Below are 22836 nucleotides of genomic sequence, written 5' to 3'. Positions count from 1 at the left end.
AGATTCCAATAGCCATCACTAAAATAAAATTACAGAGCTATTCCTTCATCACAAAGATCCTCATATTTGTTTTAGCCCAGAAGATCATACTTCCAGATCCCACATCCCTAACTCTGGCAGTCATTAATCAGTTCCCCCTCTGAAAAATTTTATTTGAAGAATGTTATTAAAATGAAATCATACCACACGTGATCTTTCGAGATTGTTTTTTTGACTCATCATAGGACCTCTGAGATCCATCCAAGTTGTTTGGTTATTATAGCTATATCGGTAATTTGTTCTCTTTTATTACAGAGTACTATTTCATGGTGTGGATGTACCGCATTTTGCTTAGCCATTCATCTACTGAAGGTCATTTTTGTTTTTTCTACTTTTTGGCTGTTACAGAGAGCTGCTACAAATGTTTATATACTGGTTTTTGCATGGACATTGTTTTCCTTTCTCTGGGATAAATGCCCATGAATGCAGTGCTGAGATCTATGTTAGATGCTGAGAAGGTATTTTCCAGAGTGGACCTACTGTTTTGCATGCCTATCTGCAATGTATGAAAGATCCAGTTTCTTTGAATCAGCATTGCTATTGCAACTATTTTTCATATTATTCTAATGAATGTGTAGTGTTTATCTCATAGTGATTTTAATTTGCCTTTCCTTAATGACTAATGATGTTGAATATCTGTGTTTATTTGCCATCATTATCTCCTCTTTGATGGAATAACTGTTCAAATCTTTTGCCCATTTTCCAATCTGGTTTTGTTTTACTGTTTAGTTTTTAGAGTATTTAAAGTATGGTATGTGTGATTTGCAAGTAGTTTTCCCAGTATTTGGCTTCTTTTCATCCTCTTAACTGGGTTTATGGTATGGCAAAAGTTGTTGGTTTCAATAAAGTTCAGTTCTTTTGATTTTTTTTTCTTCTATGTGTGATACTTTCTGTGATATGTCTAAAAAGTCTTCAGTGAGCTATAGGTCATTAATTGGTCCAGAGCCATGTATTGAAAAGATTACCTTCCTTCATTGGATTGCTTTTCATCCTTTGTCATAAATTGTGTAGCTCTACTTGTGTTGGTCTCTTTCTCATTTCTCTATTCTGTTCCATGGATTTTTGTCTATCCTTTCATGAATGACATACTGTTTTGATTATTATAGCTATATACTATCTTAAACTTGGGTAATTAGATTTTTCCCCTTTTTCAAAATTGTTTTTGCTACTCTGGTTCCTGTGCCTGATCTTGCCTGTATCAACAAAAAGTTTTGCTAGGATTTGATAGGAATTGCATTAAATCTATATTTCAAAATTTGGGAGTATTGAATGTCTTTTATGTTTCTTTTATCTTCTTTTTTTTTTCGTACTGAGGATTGAACCCAGGGGTACCTGATGACTGAGTCATATCCCTACTCCTGCACCCCACTTTTTGTATTAGATACAGGGTCTTGCTGAGTTAGTTCTCTAGGGCCTTACTAAGTTGCTGAGACTGGCTTTCAACTTATAGTCCTCTTGCTTCAGCCTTCTGCTGAGATTACAGGCGTGCACTAACACGTCTGGCCCGTGTTTCTTATAATCCACAAATACCATATTTATTCTCTCCATCTTGTACATCTTTTTTATTTATTAATTTCATTCATGTTTTGTGGGTTTTAGCCTAAATCCTCTATATGTTTTGTTAGATTGATACTCAAGTATTTCTTTTTTGCTTGTCCTTTTTGCTTGAATAAATGTAAATGACATTGTATTTTTATTTTAAATATATATTTTAGTTGTAGTTGGACCCAACACTTTTATTTATTTATTTATTTATTTATTTATGTGGTCCTGAGGATCAAACCCAGGGCCTCACATGTGCTAGGCGAGCGCTCTACTGCTGAGCCCCAGCCCTAGCCCTGTATTTTTTTATTTTAGTTTTCTCATGTTAATTGTTAATGTTTAGAAATGCAGTTGATTTTTGCATGTTAATCTTTTATCTTATGACCTAATGATGTTGTTGAACTCAACTACTTCTGGGTGGTTTTTATTTGTTTTTTGGTTTTGTGGTTTCTTTGAGATTTTCTGCAGAGTCATCTGAAAATATGAATAATTTTATCTCTTCCTTTCTCATAGGCATGCTTTTTATTTCTTTTATTACATTGACTACAAATTCCAATATTATACTGAGTAAGAAGAGTGGTACATTATTGATTTTTGAGGGAAAATACTCTTTTATCATCAAGTATATTAGTTGTAGGGTTTTTTGTAAGTGTTTGTTATCAAGTTGAGGAAGTGCAACTCTATTTCTTTTTTTCATTTTCTTTTTTAATATTTATTTTTTAGAAGTAGTTGGATACAATACCTTTATTTTATTTATTTATTTTTACATGGTGCTGAGGATCGAACCCAGGGCCTTGCATGTGCTAGATGAGTGCTTTACCGCTGAGCCACAATCCCAGCCCCTGCAACTCTATTTCTAATTTTGAGAGTTTTTCCACATGAATGAGTGTTGGTCTTTGTCAAAAGCATTTTCTGTATTTGTTGATATGATCATGTGATTTTTTTTTGCCTGTTCATACAGTGAATTATATTGGCTTATTTTTTAATATTGAATAAATCTTGCATCTTTGGAATAAACTATAGTTGGTTATGTTTAGAATTCCTTTTATATATTGTTGAATTATACTGGCTACTATTTTGTTTAAAACTTTAGTATGTATATTTGTTAATGATATTGGTCTTTAATTTTCTTATCTGGTAGTAACTTGGATATTAAAGTGTTATTGGCTGCATATTATGAGTTGGAAAGTATTTTTTTCTTTTTCTGTTTTATGGAAGGGATTGTGTACAGTTGTGTTAATTTTTCTTTAAATAGTTGGTAGATTTCTCTGTATAACTCTGGAGGATTTTTTTTAGTAGGCTTTACATAATTCATTAATAGCATTATATAAATTATCTTATTTGTATAGAGTTTGTTAATTTGTGTTTTTTAAGGAATTGTTCATTGTTCATTGAAGTTTTTAAATTTATGTTTAGTTTTTCATGGTGTTCTTTTATTATCTTTTGTATATTTTCAGAACCCTTAGTGATAGCACTTGTATTTTTTAATATTTTTTTGTGGTGCTGCAGCCTTGCACGTGCTAGGTGAGTGCTCTACTGCTGAGCTACAACCTCAGCCCCCTGTTTTGGTTTTTGATACTAGCAATTTGTGTCATCTTTCTTTTCTTTTTCTTTCTTTTTTTTTTTTTTTGTTGTTGTTGTTAATCTTGCTAGTAGAGATTTGTCAGTTTGATTGTTATTATCAGAGAACCAGCTCTTTGTTTCCTTGAGTTTCCACTGTTGACTTTGTTTGTGAGATTTTGTTATGGTTGTTTTGTTTTGTTCTTTGGTTTATGTTAGACTTATTTAATTATTCTTTTAAAAAAAATTTTCCTAGTTGTACATGGACACAATATCTTTATTTTGTTTATTTATTTTTACATGGTACTGAGGATTGAACCCAATTCCTCATATGTGCAAGGAAAGCGCTCTGCCACTGAGCTACAACCCCAGCCTTAATTATTCTTTGTATAGTTTCTTTTCTAAAGAATTTAGAATGTGGGTATGAAATCATTACTTTTTCCCACTTCTTCAGCCCTGGGGTTCAAACCTTGGGCCTGTGAATGCTGAGCAAGTGCCCTAATACTGAGCTGCACTGCACCTGTCTCCCCTTACCCCTCCTCCCAGCCTTATTCTTTTCTTTTTTTTAAAGAAGATAACCCTTTAAAAATATATTTATTTATTTTTATTTTTATGTGGTGCTGAGGATCGAGCCCAGTGCCTCACGCATGTGAGGCAAGCGCTCTACCACTGAGCCACAACCCCAGCCCAGCCTTACTTTTTTCTAATAAGACCAACTAGTGCTGTGCATTCTCTTTCAGTACTGCTTTAACTATTCCACAGCTTTTGATATATCTCCATTTTCATTCAATTTAGTATATCTATTTATTTCCCTGAGACTTCCGTTTTGATCCATGGATTATTTAGAAATCTGTTGTTTATTTTCCAAGTGTTTGGAGATTTTCCTATCTTTTTTTAAAATAGGCTTTTAGTTGTCAGTGGACTTTATTTATTTATATTTGGTGCTGAGAATCGAACCCAGTGCCTCACACATGCGAGGCAAGTGCTCTACCATTGAGCCACAACCCCAGCCCAGATTTCCCTTTTTGTTATTTATTGTAGTTTGATTATGTTTTGGTCAGAAAACATAGTGTATAATTGAAATTCTTTTATATTTCATACAAGATATGTTCTGTCTTGGTAAGTGTTCCATGATCACTTGTAAAGAATGTGTATTCTGTTTTTGTTGGGTAGAATACTCTAAAAAATGTCAGTTAAATCCTCTTGATTCATGATGTTAAGTTGTTCTCTTTGCTGATTCTATCAGTTATTGAAAGCAGAGTGTTCAGATTGCCAATTAAAATTGTGGATTTGTCTATTTCTCTTTCATTTCTATCAGTTTTTGTTTCACTTATTTCCCAATTCTGTTATTCAGAGCATGCACATTTAAGATTGCTGTCCTGAGCTGGGGATGTAACCCATTATGGAGTGCTTGCCTGGCATGGGTGAGGCCTTGGGTTCTATCCCCAGCATCTCTCCTCCCCCTCCTTCTGTCCCCAGCATCTCTCTCTCTCTCTCTCTCTCTCTCTCTCTCACACACACACACACACACACACTATATTGCTTGCCCTTCTTGATGGATTACTCTTTTATCATGATGTACTTTTCCACTCTGTTAGCAGTTTTCTTTGCTGTGTAGTTCACTTTGATAATATAGCCACTTTGACTATCTTTTGATTAATATTTGCATTCTATAATCAATTTCTTATCCTTTAACTTTCAATTTATGTATATGGTTACATTTGAAGTAAATTTTTTATCTGTGAATGGGTCATGTTTATTCATTCTGCCAATCTGTCTTTTAATTTGAAGGCTGTTTAGTTAATATTACTGTTGTTATTTGGAGGCTTTAACTTGCTGGAGTTTTGTTGTTGTTTTCTGTTTGACCTTGATTTTTCACTTTTGAGTCCTGTTTTTGTCTTCTTATTGGATACTTGAACATTTACTATAATTCCACTTTGATTTACTAATAGTGTTTTTTGTGTATATCTTTTCTTTTTTGTATACCCTTTGTATAGAAGTATTTTTCTTCTACCTTATAAGGTTAATTACTCAACTTTGTACTTTTGTCTTCTTCAACATTTTTTAGAACCTTGCTCACTTACCTTCCATAAAAATACATCTTTTTCCTAAAGGTATTCCATTGAACTTACATCCTAAATCATGCAAGATTTTAATCTTTATCATTTCTCATATTTTTATTGGTTACTCTAGATATTAGACACATAGAACCTTACCTTATTTAGTGTTTACTTTTACTAGGTCAGATAAAGGGTAGAAATCTAACTTCCTTTGTCACTTTGTGCTCTTTTTAAAAATAATATATTTACTTTTAACATCTTATAAACATTGAGAAATAATCAGACAATATAATATTTTTGCTTCAACTTTCAAGAGAAAAAATGTGTTATATTTTTCTACATTTTTACTTTTCTTATTCTTCTGTCTTAATATACCAGTACATTTTCATTTTCTATTAAGAGAATTTCTTCTGCTGGTAATCAAGGTGCTAATTTTCCATACTCTGAGATTGTCTTGATTAAAAAAAAAATGGGTATAGAATTCTGTTTTGACAGGATTTTTGTTGTTGTTGGCTTGAATTCTTTTGATTATGTCCTGTTTGATGTATGGCCAGCTTTGTCGACCTATAAGTTTATGTCTTTTGCCAATTTGGAAAAATTTTAGCCATAATTTACTTTAGTCTTTTTAGCCCTGTTTGCTTTTCTTGTTTTCACATAAGGTCTGGTCAAAAATGTTTTTATACTACTACTAACTAAAATACTTTCAACATCTATTTATTTTTCCCCAAAGAAATGAATCAGACACTTAAAAAAAAGAATCACTTCAGAAGCAACTCCTCCCACACAGAATTTAAACCATTTGAAATTGTTATTCATGCTAACAACACCTAGCTTTTGTTCACCCATTCCTATAAACCTTTAAAATGATAAGAATAGATTATCCTCTTTGAAATTGCCTAGGAGTCTGTGTCTTTTTAGAATACAGCATTATTTATTTTCCAACAGTCCTATGTAGTAATTATCCTCATTTTATAGATGAGAACATTGAGATGGTAAAGGTTAAATAACTTGCTCCAAGTCACATGACCATTTAATGTTAGCTTGGAATATGATTCCCTGTCCTTTTTACATTGTACCCTTTTTATAGAAGTATTTTTCTTCTACCTTATAAGTTAATTACTCAACTTTGTACTTTTGTCTTATTTAACATTATTTTAAACCCTTGTTCACTTACCTTCCATAAAAATACATCTTTTTCCTAAAGATATTCCATTGAACTTATATCCTAAATCATGCAAGATTTTAATCTTTATCATTTCTCTTGGCTATTAACTTTCCTGCCCACTATAAGCTGGTGTTCATCCCTTCTATTCTGATAAAACTTCTTATTTCAGATTCATAGTAACTATATTTAAAAATAAAAATTACAGCAAAATATACATAATGTAAAAGTTGTTGATCTCAGGGAAAAGCTTTCAGTCTTTTAACCATTAAATATGATGTTAGTTATGGAGTCTTCATACAAGGCCTTCATGTTTAATAGAAGTTTTTCTTTGTAGTTTTTTGAGTGTGATTTTTTTTTAAATTAGGAAAGTATTTAAATTTTGTTAAGTGCTTTATCTGTTTCTAATAAGATTGGTCATGTGGCTTTATCCCAGACTTATTTTATTAATATGGTGTATAACATTGATAGGTTTTTATATGCCCTCTTGGACCTGGTGTGTCATCTTTTTTATATGTTGCTGTATTCTAGTATTTTGTTGAACATTTTTTTTGCCTCCATTCACATTTTATAAACTGTAACATGTAGTTTTCTTGTGATGTCTTGGCTTTGAAATCAGGGCAGTGCTGGCCTGGCAGAGTAAGTCAGGAAGTAATTCCTCCTTTTTGGTTCTTGAAATAGTTGCAAAATACTTAGTGTGAATTCTTTTTTTTTTAGTTGTAGTTGGACATAGTACCTTTATTGTATTTTATTTATTTTTATGTGGTGCTGAAGATCAAACCCAGTGCCTTGCACATGCCAGGCAAGCTCTCTACTGCTGAGCCACAACCCCAACTTAGTGTTAATTCTTTAAATATTTGGTAGACTTTATCAGTGAAGCAAAGTTTGTTATGTTTTCATTTCCCATTGTCTCAGAGTATTTTCTATTTTTCTGTGTTTATCTTTTTACCCATTGTATTGAGTGCATTTTTAAATTGCTATACATTTGTAATTTTCCAGTTTTTTTCTTGTTATGGTTTTGTAGTTTCATTCCATGGTGATTGGAAAAGATACTCTGTGATTTTAATCTTTTGAAAGTTAAGATTTATTGGATGGTGTTGAGGGCCACAGCCGAGTCCGGATGACACATGGCATTTTTGCCAGAAGTAATAGGTTGAGAGGTGACGCTAGCGAGCCATTAAGATAATGACTTTTAAGTTCTCGTGGAGTTCCCATTGAGTTCCGGTTGAGCTCTTGAGGGGATTCCTGAAGAGTTCGAATTGGTTGGGGAAGTGCCGGAGGAGGGATTTCTGGTTGGTGGTGCCTGGAGGAGCCGCTTGTCGTTGGGGAGAGTTCCCGGGGAGCATGTGTGGAGTGTGCTGGTTGAGTTCAGAAATAGAGTTTGTTCCTGCTTCAGTGGCTCCTGATTTGTGCCCAGCCAGACTGCGGCAGGATGGCCTAACATAGGTCCATCTATCCTGGAGAATGTTCCAGGTGCCCTTAAGGAAAATGTGTATTCTATGATTGGGTGGAGTCTAGCTTGGTTCGTATCTACTGTTTCATTTGTTATCTTCTTTCTGGTGGTTCTATTCATTATTGACACTTGGTCATTGAAATCTACAATTATTTGTGGAACTATGATGTCTTCCTTTCAGTTCTATGTTGTTTCTTTTCTATATATTGGGCCTTTGTTTGATTCATATAAGTTTGTAATTATTATATCTTATTGAAAAATTGACCCATTTATCAATATATACTTCCTTGCTTCTTTTAGCACCCCCCCATTTTAAACCAAAAATCTGTTTTTTTCTGATACTAATTTATCCAATTCAGTTCTTTTTTTCTTGTCTTTCTTAACATGTACATGGGATATCTTTCTTTTTTAACTTTTAATTTATGTCTTTAGATCTGAAGCACCTGTCCTGAAGACAGCATATAGATGGATTGATGTGTGTGTGTATTTAAAATTTACTTTGTCAGTCTCTGTCTTTTGTTTTGAGAGCTTAGTCCATTTATATTTAATAACTTTTTAGTGTCAGAATTTGTGTTTGGTACCTTTATAATTTCTTTTTTGGTGATGTTCTCAGTTTGCTCATATATAGTTTTCCTATAGTTCTGTTTCTTTTAGCTCTTCAAATGTAATTTAAAACAATTCTTGAAGTCTTTGTTTAGTAAGTCCAGTGTATAGGCTTCCTTGGGGATTGTTTCTGTTCATTTATTTTATTTCTCTAGATGAGCTATATTTTTCTTTGTGAATCTTGTAACTTTTTTAAAATTGAAAATTAGTCACTTAACTGTTTTATTGTATTAACTTTGGAAATCAGACGTGTTTTCTTTTCCAGAATTTGTTGGGTGTTGTGCTTTATCATTGATATTGTATCTATTCGAAAGTTTTCCATGTTTTTTTTTTTTTTGTTAGATTATTCCTTATTGGTGATTACTGAAGTCTCTCTCCTTCTGGTTTGTATTCACCTAATGTTTGGACAGAAATTTCTTTGAATTCTTTGAATTTCAGATGTGCAAACATACACCAAGAAAACCTTACCTAGAGGGGTGGGGTGGAGGGAGAACGAGAATCTCATCTCTTTTAGTCTTTGCAGATTTGTTTTTTGCAGGGGTATTCCTTCACCACTTAACTAGGTTTCCTCTGAGTTTCAGAATCAATCTAAGGTAAAAGCTTAGGGTCTTTTCAGCATTTTTTTTCAACATGCTTTTTTTTTTTTTTTTTTTTTTTTTTTGCCTGAGCACGCAGGTGGCTTTCTACTTGCTATTTTTCTACTCATTCCTGGTGAGTCTCACTCCAGCTTCTTCTCTGGTACTAGATGGTCTGTTGTATATGTTGTGTCTGCAATCCTTCATCTTCTGGTTTAGTTGTCAGTTTTGTAGTTAGTTTCTTCAGTATCTCCCAGATAGGTTAAAATGGTAAATACAGTACAGTTTTACTTTGCTTTCTGGGGGGTCAAGGTATGGGGGGCAGGGATAGAAACCAGTCTGCTGGCAGCTCAAGACTATGACTATACTTCTCTACGTTGGAGTGGAACAAAAAGTAAACTGACAAACAACTTTTATGTCATTTTAAAGATGACTTAATTGATTGTACTTTTGCTTGTTTGCTGTAATCCTTAGTTTTCCCAGAGCTTCTATAAAATTGGTTCAAATAGGTGTGGGGTTGTGGCTCAGCAGTGGAGAGCTTGCCTAGCATGTGCAAAGTGCTGGGTTTGAGCCTCAGCACCACATAAAAATAAATAAAATGAAGGTCTAAAAATATTATATAAAAATTGGTTCAAATAGCTCTGATTGGGGAGTGTTTGTGTGTGTGTGTGTGTGTGTGTGTGTGTGTGTGTGTGCGCGTGCGCGTGCGCACGCACACATGCAAACACGCTTGTGTGGGAAAGAGAATGTAATGTTTAGTTAGGGAAAGAGCTTGGAGCTTGCTAGTCTACCACTTTTCTGACATCTGATAGTGACTTAAAAAAGAGAAATATAGATAACAAAACTTAACAACTAATTCTAAAAAGTACATAGTTTAGTGGCATTAAGTCATTTATATGGTTGTGTAGCTGTCATTAGTGTAATTTTAATTACAAGTGATTTGGCTTTTCTTGCATTCTTCATTCTATTTGACCTTTCTCTTGCATTTTAGTTATTCTTAAGTTTCTTCCAGGAGTTACCTCAGCTTTACTGATGTGATTTTTGTCTTCCCTTTTTTCCTGCGTGCTCCTTGCACATTTTTTGCCCAGCTTACCTCTCAAATGTCAATGTTTCCCAAGGTTCTTTTCTTCATTCTGTTTGCTCTTGTTGGGCAACTGCATCTGTTCTCATGGATTAAGTGTGCTCTCGAGACTCCCAAGTGTATATAATAGTCCCAGTCTCTTAGTTGAAGTCAAACTCATATTTTCAACTGCAATAGTTATCTTTAAAATGATGTCCCTTGGGGACTTCAAATTTATTATGTCTAAAGCATTTATCTTTCCAACTTACATTTTCTGCCTTGGTTAATGAAGTCACTGTCTACTCATATAAATTAGAAGATATAATCATTCTTAACCCTTCCTGTTCCTCCTTCAGTTAGTCATTCATCAGGTTCTTTTACTTCTAGCTCCATTCCCGTTTCCCCAGTTTAGTTCAGTCTTTTATTCTCTTTTTCTTGAATTGCCACATCATCCTTCTAAATTGTTCCACTTTCTTCCAGTTTCTTCTGGATCTAATTTGCTAGCTTTTTCATTGCCAGACTTTATTAAAATAAAAACCAGTATGTCACCCCCCCCATTCCTCTGTTTTCAAATGGATATCCAAAGATAAATACCCAAATTCTTGGCCTGGTATGTCATACCTTTAACATTCCTTAACCCGTCTTCATTTTTTTGAACTTCCTTCTTACTCTTCCCAATCTAGAACATTCTATTTTTATTCTCTAACTTCTCCTTTTCCCCCTCTTTTTTGATTGCTTTGACCCACCTCCATCTTATTCCAAGTTCTATTCTTCAAGATTCAGCCCAAATTTATGTCCTCTCTAAAGCCCCAAAGATCAGACAGTCTTTTCTTTGTTTATGTAGGACCTACTTATAATACTTGATATCTTGTATTTTCTTTTTCTACCTACTTGTGAACTCCCTGAGAAGTTTATTATTTTTTTCTGTTTCCCTACAAAAGAGGAGACTGATTTGTAAATAAATAATTATAATATAGTATTTAAATGTAACAATTCTTATAATAGGGAGAACAAAGGAAGTCTTTATTAACATAGGAGGATCTTTGGGAAGGCAGCAAAAAGTAATGGATATTTGAGGCAGTCTGAATATGAGTGTTCACATTCCAGCTGGAGACTAGAGCAGGTGCAAAGGCAGTGGGATAGAGTGAGTAAGGCTTATTTGGGAAATTACTGTACTCTGCAGCTCAAGCCTAGCTATATGAATGCAGAGAAAATGATACTGCAAGGGCGTTGTTGGAGACTAATTGGGAAAAGCCATTATTTGGTGGTCTGAGTAACTTGGAACAGTTTTTTTTTTTCATTATAATTGCCCTGATTGATATGAATACAGCAAGGTGATGAATACAGCAATGTGACACTTATTAAACACATTTTAATTGTATTTAGTTTGTTAAATTTTTCTAAGGCAGTTCTGTTTTCATTTTCATGTTAGTGTTTAATTTTGAGAATTTCTTATTTCTTTACTAGTGAAGGGATTTACTGAAAACATTCTACTTCATAATACTAAACATTTTCTTTAAATAGTATTATCCTCTGTCATCAAAGTTTGGTATCTTTCTTTTAGTAGCAGCGTTCAGTCTAGTTTAGAAATAACTTGGCTTTCAAAAGCTCTGGTATTTTTCAGGGTAATTTCTCCCCAAATATGACTGTTAGGTTTAGAATAATAAACACTTAGATTTTGAAAATTTACCTAAAAATGAATATTTCATATGTATATAACATACCATTTTTTCTATGATATTTTTAAAATTTTTTTTTAAAACTATTTATTTTTTTAGTTATCGGCAGACACAACATCTTTGTTGGTATGTGGTGCTGAGGATCGAACCCGGGCCGCACGCATGCCAGACGAGCACGCTACCGCTTGAGCCACATCCCCAGCCCTTTTTCTATGATTTTTATGTTCTCTTGCCTTATAATAAACATGTTATTGTTTAATAGATCTAATCTGAAGTGGTATTTTATATAGGACTCTTATTTTTGTAAGAGTATCTTGTAAAACTAAGGTTTGTACAAGTGTTCAGGTGAATAATTTTCTTCTACCTTTTACTTTTACCTTTTACAGCTTTTTTTCTTTTATCTTTTACAGCTCTGTTCTGAGATAGCCCAGCTACCCCGACACATATCAGTGCTTCTCAGGACATAAGAAATGTTCATACTTTAAAGATAATCTTGGACAATGTTATACTTGCAATTAGTTATGCATGCCTTTGTGTATATATATGAGAAAATGCTTTTCTACATGACTAGCTTCTTTTAAAATATTACTTCTATAACTGGTATACTACCATTGTTTAACTATTAGTAGCAAAGAATTTAATTATTGTAATTCTTTAGCATTGATTGGTCCCTTTTTTATATATGCTGTCCTCTACATTCTTTTTTTATGGGGGGGGTGTACTGGGAATTGAAGCCAAAGGCACTTAACCACTGAGCCTCATCGCCAGCCCCCTCTCCCCCTTTAATATATCTTATTTAGAGAAGGGTTGTTTTGAGTTGCTTAGGGCTTTGCTAAGTTTTGGGGGCTGGATTTGAGCTACTGATCCTCCTGCCTCCGCCTCCCGAACCATTGTGATTATAAGCATGTGCCACTGTGCCCAGTCTCCTCTGCATTCTTAAATTTATGATTAAGCTAGATGACAAACATGTTGTGAAAGTAGATTGTAGCTTTGTTTCATTTCTAAATCATGAAATTTAATGAAGGAGAAGTAAGACTATATGCTTAAGCTGTCATTCCTTGTCATTTGTTTTTGCACTTGGAAGACTATTAATTTCTGTTAAGGTACTGAATCCCTTTATCAAAATTTTAACTTTAGGAAATGCAGAAGTATTTTCTTCATTTTGTTACAGAATTTAGAACATTGAGTGAAAGTCCGGATTCCTTGCCCCAATTTATGGTTGGGTATGCACATGGCTTATATTGTATAACTTCTTCTCTGTATTAAAGGGGAAGCTTGCACCTCTGTGCCTCATTCTAGTGTCTTCACTCCCTTAGCCTCAGTTGGAATATGCTTTAAATTATGCTAGAATACCTTCTTGCCAGTTTTCTCTCTCTGATAAGAGGTATGTGATTTTTGCATATGGATGATACCAAAAAAGCAATAGACTATCTCCTATTACTGTAAAATTAAAGCATACAGTGATAGGTCCAAACACATAGTGATCATAAGCAGTTAGTGGAGTCAGCTAGTCTTTTGTTGACAAATACATAATCAAATACTATGACCAAAATAAGCCAGATGGGATTACTGCATTGAGGAAGATTTTTGACATCATGATCTAAGATTTACTCTTAAGGTTTTATGACTGTATGATTAGAAGGTGGTTTTTTTTTTTTTTAATGTCATTTCTATCAACAGGGAGACTAACTTGTAGAGCTTTCTGATGTTAGCTACAGAAATAGAGAAGTGGTATTATTAAGGGCTAAACATTTCTCTTACTTTGCTTTCTTGTCACAAATTTATTATATGAGTTGCAGATAGGTGTTCATTATCCTTATTTTTCAATAAAGAAAACTGAGGCTCAGAAAGGTATGTGACTTGACCTCCCAGTAGTAGCATGTGAATACACTATTTTTTCCTTTAAAAAGCAAGTGCTTTTTTTTAATGCTCAAATTTTTCAACAACTCTGCAAGTGATTCTTTTTAAGTGTGACTCAACTCATTCTTCATCATTATACATAATTGTTAAACAAACCACATTTACCAGAGGGTGACACTTTGTAATGGAGATAGAATTACCTGAATGGCAGGATGTATAGTCTGAATAAGTGCCTTTCCATTCCAACACTGACTGGTACACCTTCACAGTGCCCTGGTACTTGGTTAGTAAATATCCACTGAAAAGCAAACATTCATGCTTATCCTTTACTACTGGTTGCCCTAGAATGTGCTTTAAAGAAAGAAAGAACTCTATGAAAACTTAATACATTTTTAGAATTAAATATGTGTATATAACTTGTGTTTGGGATTATGTGGAATTTATACTAAACTTCATGCTTCATTAACTATTTAGCTATTACCTTGTAAAGTATTTGTAGTGAGAAATGTAGGTTTTTGATGTATACTTGCGAAATGAAAATAAAGAGGAGGTAAAATGTAAAACGTCATGCCCTTATGTGGAGAAAAATGCATGAATTAAAATCACCTGCTGCTCATCTGTGGTGATTTTCCTGTTCCTGTGCCTGGCCAGTTTAGAAAGTGGAAAATCTACATATGAAATAAAAACAGCTTTTATCTAATTTCATTACTCACTAACCTGTAAAAGGGTGTAAAAATCTTGTGTTAAATGAACACAAGATATATTAGAGATGGGAAATTAAATATTAAGTGTAGCTTCTATTCTTTAATCTTAAAAAAGCAAAATTCTTTAATGTGATCCAAAAAACTAACTGTTTTTTTGTTTCTTTAGGATGGATTGGATGCTTTGGTATATGATTTGGATTTTCCTGCCTTAAGAAAAAACAAAAATATTGACAACTTTTTAAGCAGATGTAAGTAATTTTTTTTGTGGAGGTCAATGGCAGATTGTATATAACTACATCTTAATTTAAATAATTTAATCCTTTCTTTTTTCCTTGTATTTTTTGGTTATTTTATCAATAATTCCTGCATAATATTAGTAGAAAATGTGAAAGAAACTTTATTAGCTAGTTTGAGTGTCTAGTGGAAAAATATTCAAAGTAATTTTCAGAGAAGCGGATGAAAAATAAATAGCAGAAATAAGTATGTTAAAAAGTGCATATATAAGCTGGGCACGGGCTCTGGAGGATGAGACAGGAGGATTGCAAGTTCAAAGCCAGTCTAAGCAACAGTGAGGTACTAAACTACTCAGTGAGACCCTGTCTCTAAATAAAATACAAATAAGGACTAGGAATGTGATGTGGCTCAGTGGTTGAGTGTCCCTGAGTTAAATCCCCAGTTGCGGCCCCACCCCCAGCGCGCGTGCTCACGCTCACACACGTGCGCGCGCGCACACACACACACTGTGTTTCAATTATATGTTGTATTTTGTTTTGTATCTTTTTCATATTTTTCTTTTATAAATGAATTCATTATTTGAAAACTCACAGGTAAAAATAAATAAATAAATGACATGAAAAACTCTTAAGATATGAGGATTTTGTCCATGAAAATTGTTTTATATTTAAGTTTCATAAAATTTTTTAAAAAATATTTTTTAGTTGTTGTTGGCCTTTATTTTGCTTATTTGTATATGGTTCTGAGAATCGAACCCAGTGCCTCACGCATGCTAGGCAAAGCACTCTACCACTGAGCCACAACCCCAGCCCCTATAAATTTTTTTCCTAAAGATTCCATTTTGGATTTTCATATTAAAATTTAAAATATGATTACATGACTTAAAATAGTTTCAGACTTTTAATCATAAGGAACTAGTAATAAGAACTAGATCATAAAATCCTCCTTTACTAACTTATTTCTGTTCCTAAACCATACATATTACTGCATTTAGATTGGGTTTGTTTTGTTGTTATCTTTCCATTTTGATTACATATGTTTTATTACAAAAGTTTTATCTTAATAGTCATATTCTTTTACTTTGTTGTAATTTACTTTTATCATTTCTATATTTTGTTATCTTGCCACAGAATTTTTTTTCTTTTTATCAATTTTATGTTCTTCCAATTTCTGCTTTAAAAAAAAAAAATCAGTCTCAATTTTATTTTAGAATATGGTACCAGCTTCTGAATTGGGAACTTTTTAAATATAAAACTTTTAATAATTTCTCATATTCTACTGAAATAACAGTACAGTTCTTTTAATGTTTACATTTGTTTACCTCCCTACTTGATAATATATTGTAAAAGAACTAAGAAGATGGAGAAATACACTTTCTTATTTCATGGTAGACAAGATGGTGCCAAGAGTGGGGTATAATTTTGTAAAAGTTGTGTGGCAAGAATTGGAATATATGCTATCTTAATTTTGGGGGGTATATTTGGCAAAGTAATGTGTGAGACCTATCTATATACTAAGAACTACACAATACTGCAGACATATAGACAAGATCTAAATAAAAGAGAACGGAAGGAAAAGAGAGATTAGTATTAAAATGTCAAAAGTACTCAGATTGCCAGGCATAGTGGTGCACAGCTGTAATCCTAACAATTTGGGAGGCTAAAACAGGAAGATAAGTTTGAGGCAGTGTGGGCAACTTAGTGAGACTCTGTCTCTAAGAAATGTAAAGGGGTTGGGAATCTAACTCAGTGTCCCTGGGTTCAGTCGTCAATACCACAAAAATCAGCAAACTAACACACAAGCAAAAGAGAAACTAAGTGAAAAGATAAACCATAGGCTGGGAGAAAATAGTTGCAAACATGTGAAAGAAGATAGATAGTATCCTCAACAAATGGTACTCAGGCAACTGGATATCCTTGTATGTAAGAGAATGAAGGTGGGACTCCTACTTCATACTATATACAAAAATTAATTTATAAAAAAGAGCTACGACTATAAAACTCTCAGAAGAAAACAGGTATAAATCTTCATGATCTTGGATTAAGCAGTTGTTTCTTAGATAAAATATCAAAATTACAAGGAAAATTGATAAATTAAACATCATCAAAACTAAAAGTTTTGCGTTTCAAAAACACTATCAGGGGCTGGGTTGTGGCTCAGCGGTAAGAACATGTGAGGAGTTCGATCCTCAGCACCACATTAAATGAATAAATAAATAAATAAATAAAATATATTGTGTCCGACTGCAATTGAAAAAAAAAAACTATCAAAGTGAAAAGACAACCCATAAAATAAAAAGAAATATTAGCAAATCGTTTATTTGACAAAGGGCTGATATCCAGAATATATAAAGTCTTACTCAGTAATAAAAATACAGTTTAAAACTGGACAGATAATTTAAATAGATTTTTTTTTCCAAAGAAGATACGAAGATGACCAATAAGCATATGGAAAACTATTCGACATGGTCAGTAGAAAATTAGGGATTATGGCTGGGTGCGGTGGTGTACTCCTGTAATCTCATCAGTTTAGGATGCTAAGGCATGGGGATTTCGAGTTCAAAGTGAGCCTCAGCAACAGTGAGGTGCTAAGCAGCTCAGTGAGACCCTGTCTCTAAATAAAACACAAAATAGGTCTGGGGATGTGGTTCAGTGGTTGAGTGCCCCTAGGTACCTCCACCCCCCCAAAAAATAAAGTTACGAATTATGGCCACAGTAAGATGCAATACCACACCATAGGAATGATTATAATCTTTAAAAAAATGATATTAAGTATTTATGAGAACTTGGAGGTTGGAACTCTGATATTTTGCTGGCTGGTTTATAAATGATAAAGCACTTTGGAAGAGTTTGAGTTATGCATGCACCCAACTATATGACTCAGGAGTCCTACTCCTAGGTATTTATTCAAAAGAAATGACAGTACATGTCTACACAAAGACCTATTTAAGGCACAAAGAATATTAAAGGCAGCTTTGTTTGTAAATGCTGAAAACTGGAAGCAACTCAGGTGCCCATTAACTGTTCAATGGATGATGATTTGTGATAGCCACATAGTAGAAAATTCTTAACAATAAAAAGGAGCAAATTACTGACATGGACAATCCTATCAGTAAATCTCAGAGAAATATTCTGCCGAATGAGAAAAGCCAGGGTCAAAGACAGTCTTCGAGCTGGGTATGTAGTTTGGTGATAGAATGCTTGCCTAGCATATACAAGGTGCTAAATTCAACCCCCAGCACAGCAAAAAAAAAAAAAAAAAAAAAAAAAAAAAAAAAAAAAGTGTGGGGGGGAATTTACTGTATAATTCCATTTGTGGAAAATTCTAGAAATGTCAGACTTTTGAGATTGAAATTATGAGAAGTTGCCTAGGACTGGAATAAGACTGCAGAAATGACTAATAAACATGAAAAACTGAATAGAAAAAGGTATGAAGAAATTTTGGAATTCTTTAACTTCTTTGTGGTGATGATTACACAAGCCTAGTATTGTTCAAAACTCATTGAAATCTACATCCAACAAGAAACACTCTGTTATACATTAATAAACCCAACTTTTAAAAAGAAACATGGTTTTAATGCTCATTTAATAATGAACTTAATTCTAAATCAACATGTTATTTCAAGAAAGAATGTTTACAAGTTGTTTGAAATAAAACAACATGTAATGTGAAATAATAAAATAAGCAAACATGAACAAAAAACAAGGTGAAAAAACATGTTAAAAGTAAACTTATTTTTCAATATAATTATAACATTCATCTTCAATTCCTGACATGTTTATGTAATATTTTATATAGCATAATAGATTTTCATAGGATAGTATTTCATTTACTGCTGAAATTCATTTAGGTACTCCTAGTTCACATCAAAATTATTAAAGGTTGGTGTTTTGTTTCTAATTGGGTTTTTTTTTTTGGTACTGGAGATTGTATGCCGCAGCCCGGCTGGCTGGGCAAAATAACTGGGGGGTGACGAACAACTTGTGTACATTGATACAGCAGGAGTAGGAGCCGTTTATTGTAGGACAACAGAGGTATTTATACATTCCACACAGCTTATCTTAATTAACATAAACTAGATACAGCAGTCAACCAATAAGAAATCTCCACACTTAATTGCTCGCTGGCGTTACTTCGCAAACCACTCCCTCTGCAAAATGCCAGGCGCCGTCCAGACTTGTTTACAGACTCTAACATTTGCCAGGCGCCATCCTGACTTGTTTACAGACTCTAACAATTGTACTCTGGGGTTCTTGACCACTGAGACACATCCCCCTTTTTATTAGTTGATTTTGAGACAGGATCTGGCTAAGTAATTGAGGCTGCCTCATCCTCCTCAATTGCTGGTATTACAGGCATATGTCACCATGCTCAACACTAATTGCTTTTTGCTGACAGGTATCAGATATAGTTATCTAAGAATACACTTGGAATATGGGATAAAATTGATCTCTTTAAAATACAATGCCTATGAGTAAATTTAAGCAAAGAGGTGATAGAGCTCTACAAGGAAAACAATAAAGCATTGATGAAAGAAATTGAGGAGGAGCACTAAAATAGAAACACATCCTGTGTTTATGAATTGGAAAATCAATATTGTTAAAAATCTTCATACTTTCCAAATTGATCTACAGATTCAATGAAAATCCACAAAATCCCTGATAAGATAAAGCAGTCTTGAGCGAAAACAATACAGCAGAAGGTAACACTACCCCAACCTCAAAGACTATACTACCAAGTTGGAGTAATGAAAGCAGTATGGTATTGGCATAAAAATAGACAGTAGGCCAGTGGAACAGAACAGAGCTACTAGAAATAAACCCACCCTTGTATAGCCAGCTGATTTTTGACAAAGGTGCTAAGAACACAATTTGGAGAAAAGACAGTCTCTTCAGTGAATTCTGCTGCTTAATTGGATATCCACATGCAAAAGAATGAAACTTGACCTTTGGGTTAGTCAGCTTTTTGTCTCTGTGACCAAAATATCTGATAAGAACAACGTAGAGGAGGGTAGATGTATTCTGGGCTCACAATATCAAAGGTTCAGTCCATGGCTGGCTGTCTCTGAGCTTAGGTGAGACAGACCTTATGCCACATCATGGCAGAAGGATGTGGCAGAGGAAAACTCAGTGTATAGCAGCCAGAAAGCAGTGAAGGAGTGACCTGCTTCCTTTAGACATGCCCCACCTCCCTTAGATTTACCATCCAGGAGTCCATTTAGGTTGTTACTAATGGATTAATTCAGCAGTGAGGTGACAGCTCTCATAATCTAATCATTTAACGCTGAACATTGATGTGTTGCCTAACACATAAGTTTTTTTTTTTTTTTTTTGGCAGTGGGGGTGGTGGCATTGTAGATCCAAACCATAACAACCCCCACTTCTCACCAGTTACAAAAATCAACTCAAAATGGATTTAAAAATGTAATATCAGAAACTGAATTGCTAGGAGCAAATACAAGGGAAACACTTCATGATATTAGAAGAGGCAAGGATTTTTTTGGATAAGACTGTAGAAGCACAGGAAAGAAAAGCAAAAGTAGATAAATGGGATTTTATCAAACTAAAAAGCTTCAGTGTAGCAAAGGAAACAATCAGACTGAAGAGGCAACCCATAGAATGGAGAAAACTTTACAAACTACACATCTGATAAGGGGTTAATAAGAATACATAAGGAACTAAAAAAATTAAGTAGCAAAATAGCGATCTGATTAAGATATGAGCAATAGAACTAAGTTGACCTTTCTCAAAGACATACAAAGGGCCAACATATCTGAAAAAATGATCAATATCGTTAATCATCATCAGGGAGATATAAATCAAATCAAAATAAGATATCACTTTACTTCAGTTAGAATGGCTATTATCAAAAGGACAAAAGAAAAGTATTGGTGAGGTATGGAGAAAATGGAACCCTTATACTTTGTTAGTGGGAATGTAAATTACAGCTATTAAGTAAAACTATGGAATTTTATTAAAACATTTGAAATAGAACTACTAGTATAATACAATTATCCCACTCATGGATTCAAAGCAAATGAAATCATTATGTTGTAGAGACATCTGTAGTCCTGTGTTTATTGTAGCACTATTCACAAGAGATAGGATGTGGAATCAACCTCAATATCCATCAACTAATGAATGGATTAAAAAATAGTCTCTCTATATATACATTGGAGTACATTTCATCTGTAAAAAGGGTGGAATCCTGTCATTTGTGACAGTATGGATGAAATTGGAGATCCTTACGCCAAGTAAAGTAAGCCAGTCAGGGAAAGATAAATATCACATGATCTCACAAATATAAAGTTACCTCATAGAAGTTAAGAGAGAATAGTGGTTACCAGAGACTTGAGAGAGTAGGATGAAGGGAGGGAGGGGAAAATTTGTCTATAGGTATTAAGCTATAGTAAGATAGGAGAAATAAATTCTGGTGTTCTCTTGCAGTAGTAGGGTGAGGATAGATAGATAGCTAGATAGATAGATGATAGATAGATAGATAGATGTATAGATATATATTTCAAAAAGCCTGAATAAGGATTTTGAAAGGATTTTGACCACAAAGAAATGATAAATTTTGGGGTACTGAAGCAGGAGCACCACAAGTTCAAGGCCAACCTCAGCTATGTAGCAGGACCCTCAGCAACTTAATGAGACCCTGTCTCAAATTAAAAAAGTCTGGGGATGTTGCTCAGTGGTAAGTGCCTCTGGGTTCAATCCCTGGTAACAAAAACCAAACAAATAAAAGACCCAAAAGTCTTCATAGAAAAGTAATATTCTAGTTGAGTCTTAAAGTGTGGGCTAGAATTATCAGTTGAGGAATCTTATCAGTTCAGGCAGTGAGGGAACAGATATCTTTTGATTAACTAAGAGTTTGATATAAATTAATTTTAGTTTATGATGAGAGGGAAAAAGGATGAGAAGGACAGATGGTAGAAGATGAGACTGACATGGTATGTTGGAGTTTTGAGTTAGTATTGGATAATAAAAAAGAATTACTTTGTTAGGTTTTGTTTTCATTATTCTCATGAGTTTTTAAAACTTTGAAGAAAAGTTGTTCAGGAAATGAGAAAAACATTGAGCATTTAAAATTATTTTATACCCCCAATTCAGGGCAGATTCCACCCAGAATACTGAATTAACATGCTGATATGAAAGTTTATAGAAAAACTTTGGAGATTGGTCTAGTTGCCAGAAAATTAATTTAAAGATAGGTAAATGGTCTGATTATAGGAAGTGAAATAAAAGACTAATAAATGCATATTGTTAAATTTCTTTAAGATTTCAAAGACTTGAATTTTATTTTCCATCACAACCACTCTTGTCCAGATTTCATTATTTTCAATTAAATGATTACAAAAGCCTTCCATCCATCTACTTTTGCCCTTGCACAGTTATCTATATTGGTGTCACAGTATATTTTTTTAAATTGTAAATGTCAAATCTCACTCCCAACCTTTTTGTGAAGGAAATGGCAGATATTACTCAATATAAGGGGAAATTTTTCTTGTATCCTATAGTAATTTAAAGAAAACATGAAAAGTTATTATGACTTGTAGAAGAGCTCTCCTTTTCATGTTTTTGACTTGTTACATTAATAAAATCATGCAATATTGAAGATGAGTGCTATTTTAGCTCTAAGAAAATTAAATTTGGTTTTCATGGACTATGAATATAAAGTTAGATGTAGCTTGAAGTCCTCACTTTTCTGGGGGATTCCAATGAACAAAAGTTCTAAAACAACAGCAAAATGTATATACTATTTTTTATATATTATTTACTTTTAAAATACACTTTAAAAAGTGTAAGTTTTTTAAGAGGAGGATATAGATTATATTGATAATATATTATGATTAGTGTACAATTGTATTTTAAAATTTTTCAAGTGATTTTTTAAAAATGGAGAACTACCATTTGGTAGTAGCATTAAAAACTTTCTTGGGATTGAGGTTATAGCTCAGTGGTAGTGGTAGAGCCCTTGCCCAGCATGCACAAGGTCCGGAGTTTCAATCCCCAGCATTGTAAAAAACAAACAAAGGAACTTTCTTCTATACAGCTAGGAATTAAGGTACATTCCATGCATTAATATGGGACAGTATCCTTGGCAGATTTTTTTCCTCTTTTAAATATGTAAATGACTTGCATAGTTTAGTGAGTCTAACACTTAAGTGGTAATGTGTCTACATTTCAGAGACAGGCAGAATTATCTTAATAATATTTTGGGATTATCTTTTCAAACTATGTACTGGGTTATAATAAAAATAATACTTTGTTGAAGGACATAAGACAAGTAGATCATCATAGAG

General features: G+C 33.5%; 1 protein-coding gene across 3 annotated transcripts in view; it reads left to right on the top strand.

Moving 5' to 3' along the window:
• The window catches only part of ROCK1 (Rho associated coiled-coil containing protein kinase 1), a 154981-nt gene that overhangs the window by 31408 nt on the left and 100737 nt on the right, over nucleotides 1-22836 (top strand). For all 3 annotated transcript variants that reach the window (XR_014018273.1, XM_081262929.1, XM_081262928.1), the window contains exon 2: nucleotides 14464-14545. Coding sequence is in view for 2 of the 3 variants with exons in the window: in XM_081262929.1 (XP_081119055.1) it covers nucleotides 14464-14545 (82 nt within the window). In the remaining variant the exon portion in view is untranslated. The remainder of the gene's footprint in view (nucleotides 1-14463; nucleotides 14546-22836) is intronic.

The sequence above is a fragment of the Spermophilus citellus genome, assembly GCF_964194105.1.
Source record: "Spermophilus citellus genome assembly, chromosome: 12".
NCBI classification, from domain to species: Eukaryota; Metazoa; Chordata; class Mammalia; order Rodentia; family Sciuridae; genus Spermophilus; species Spermophilus citellus.
This window is presented reverse-complemented; position numbering and strand designations above follow the sequence as displayed.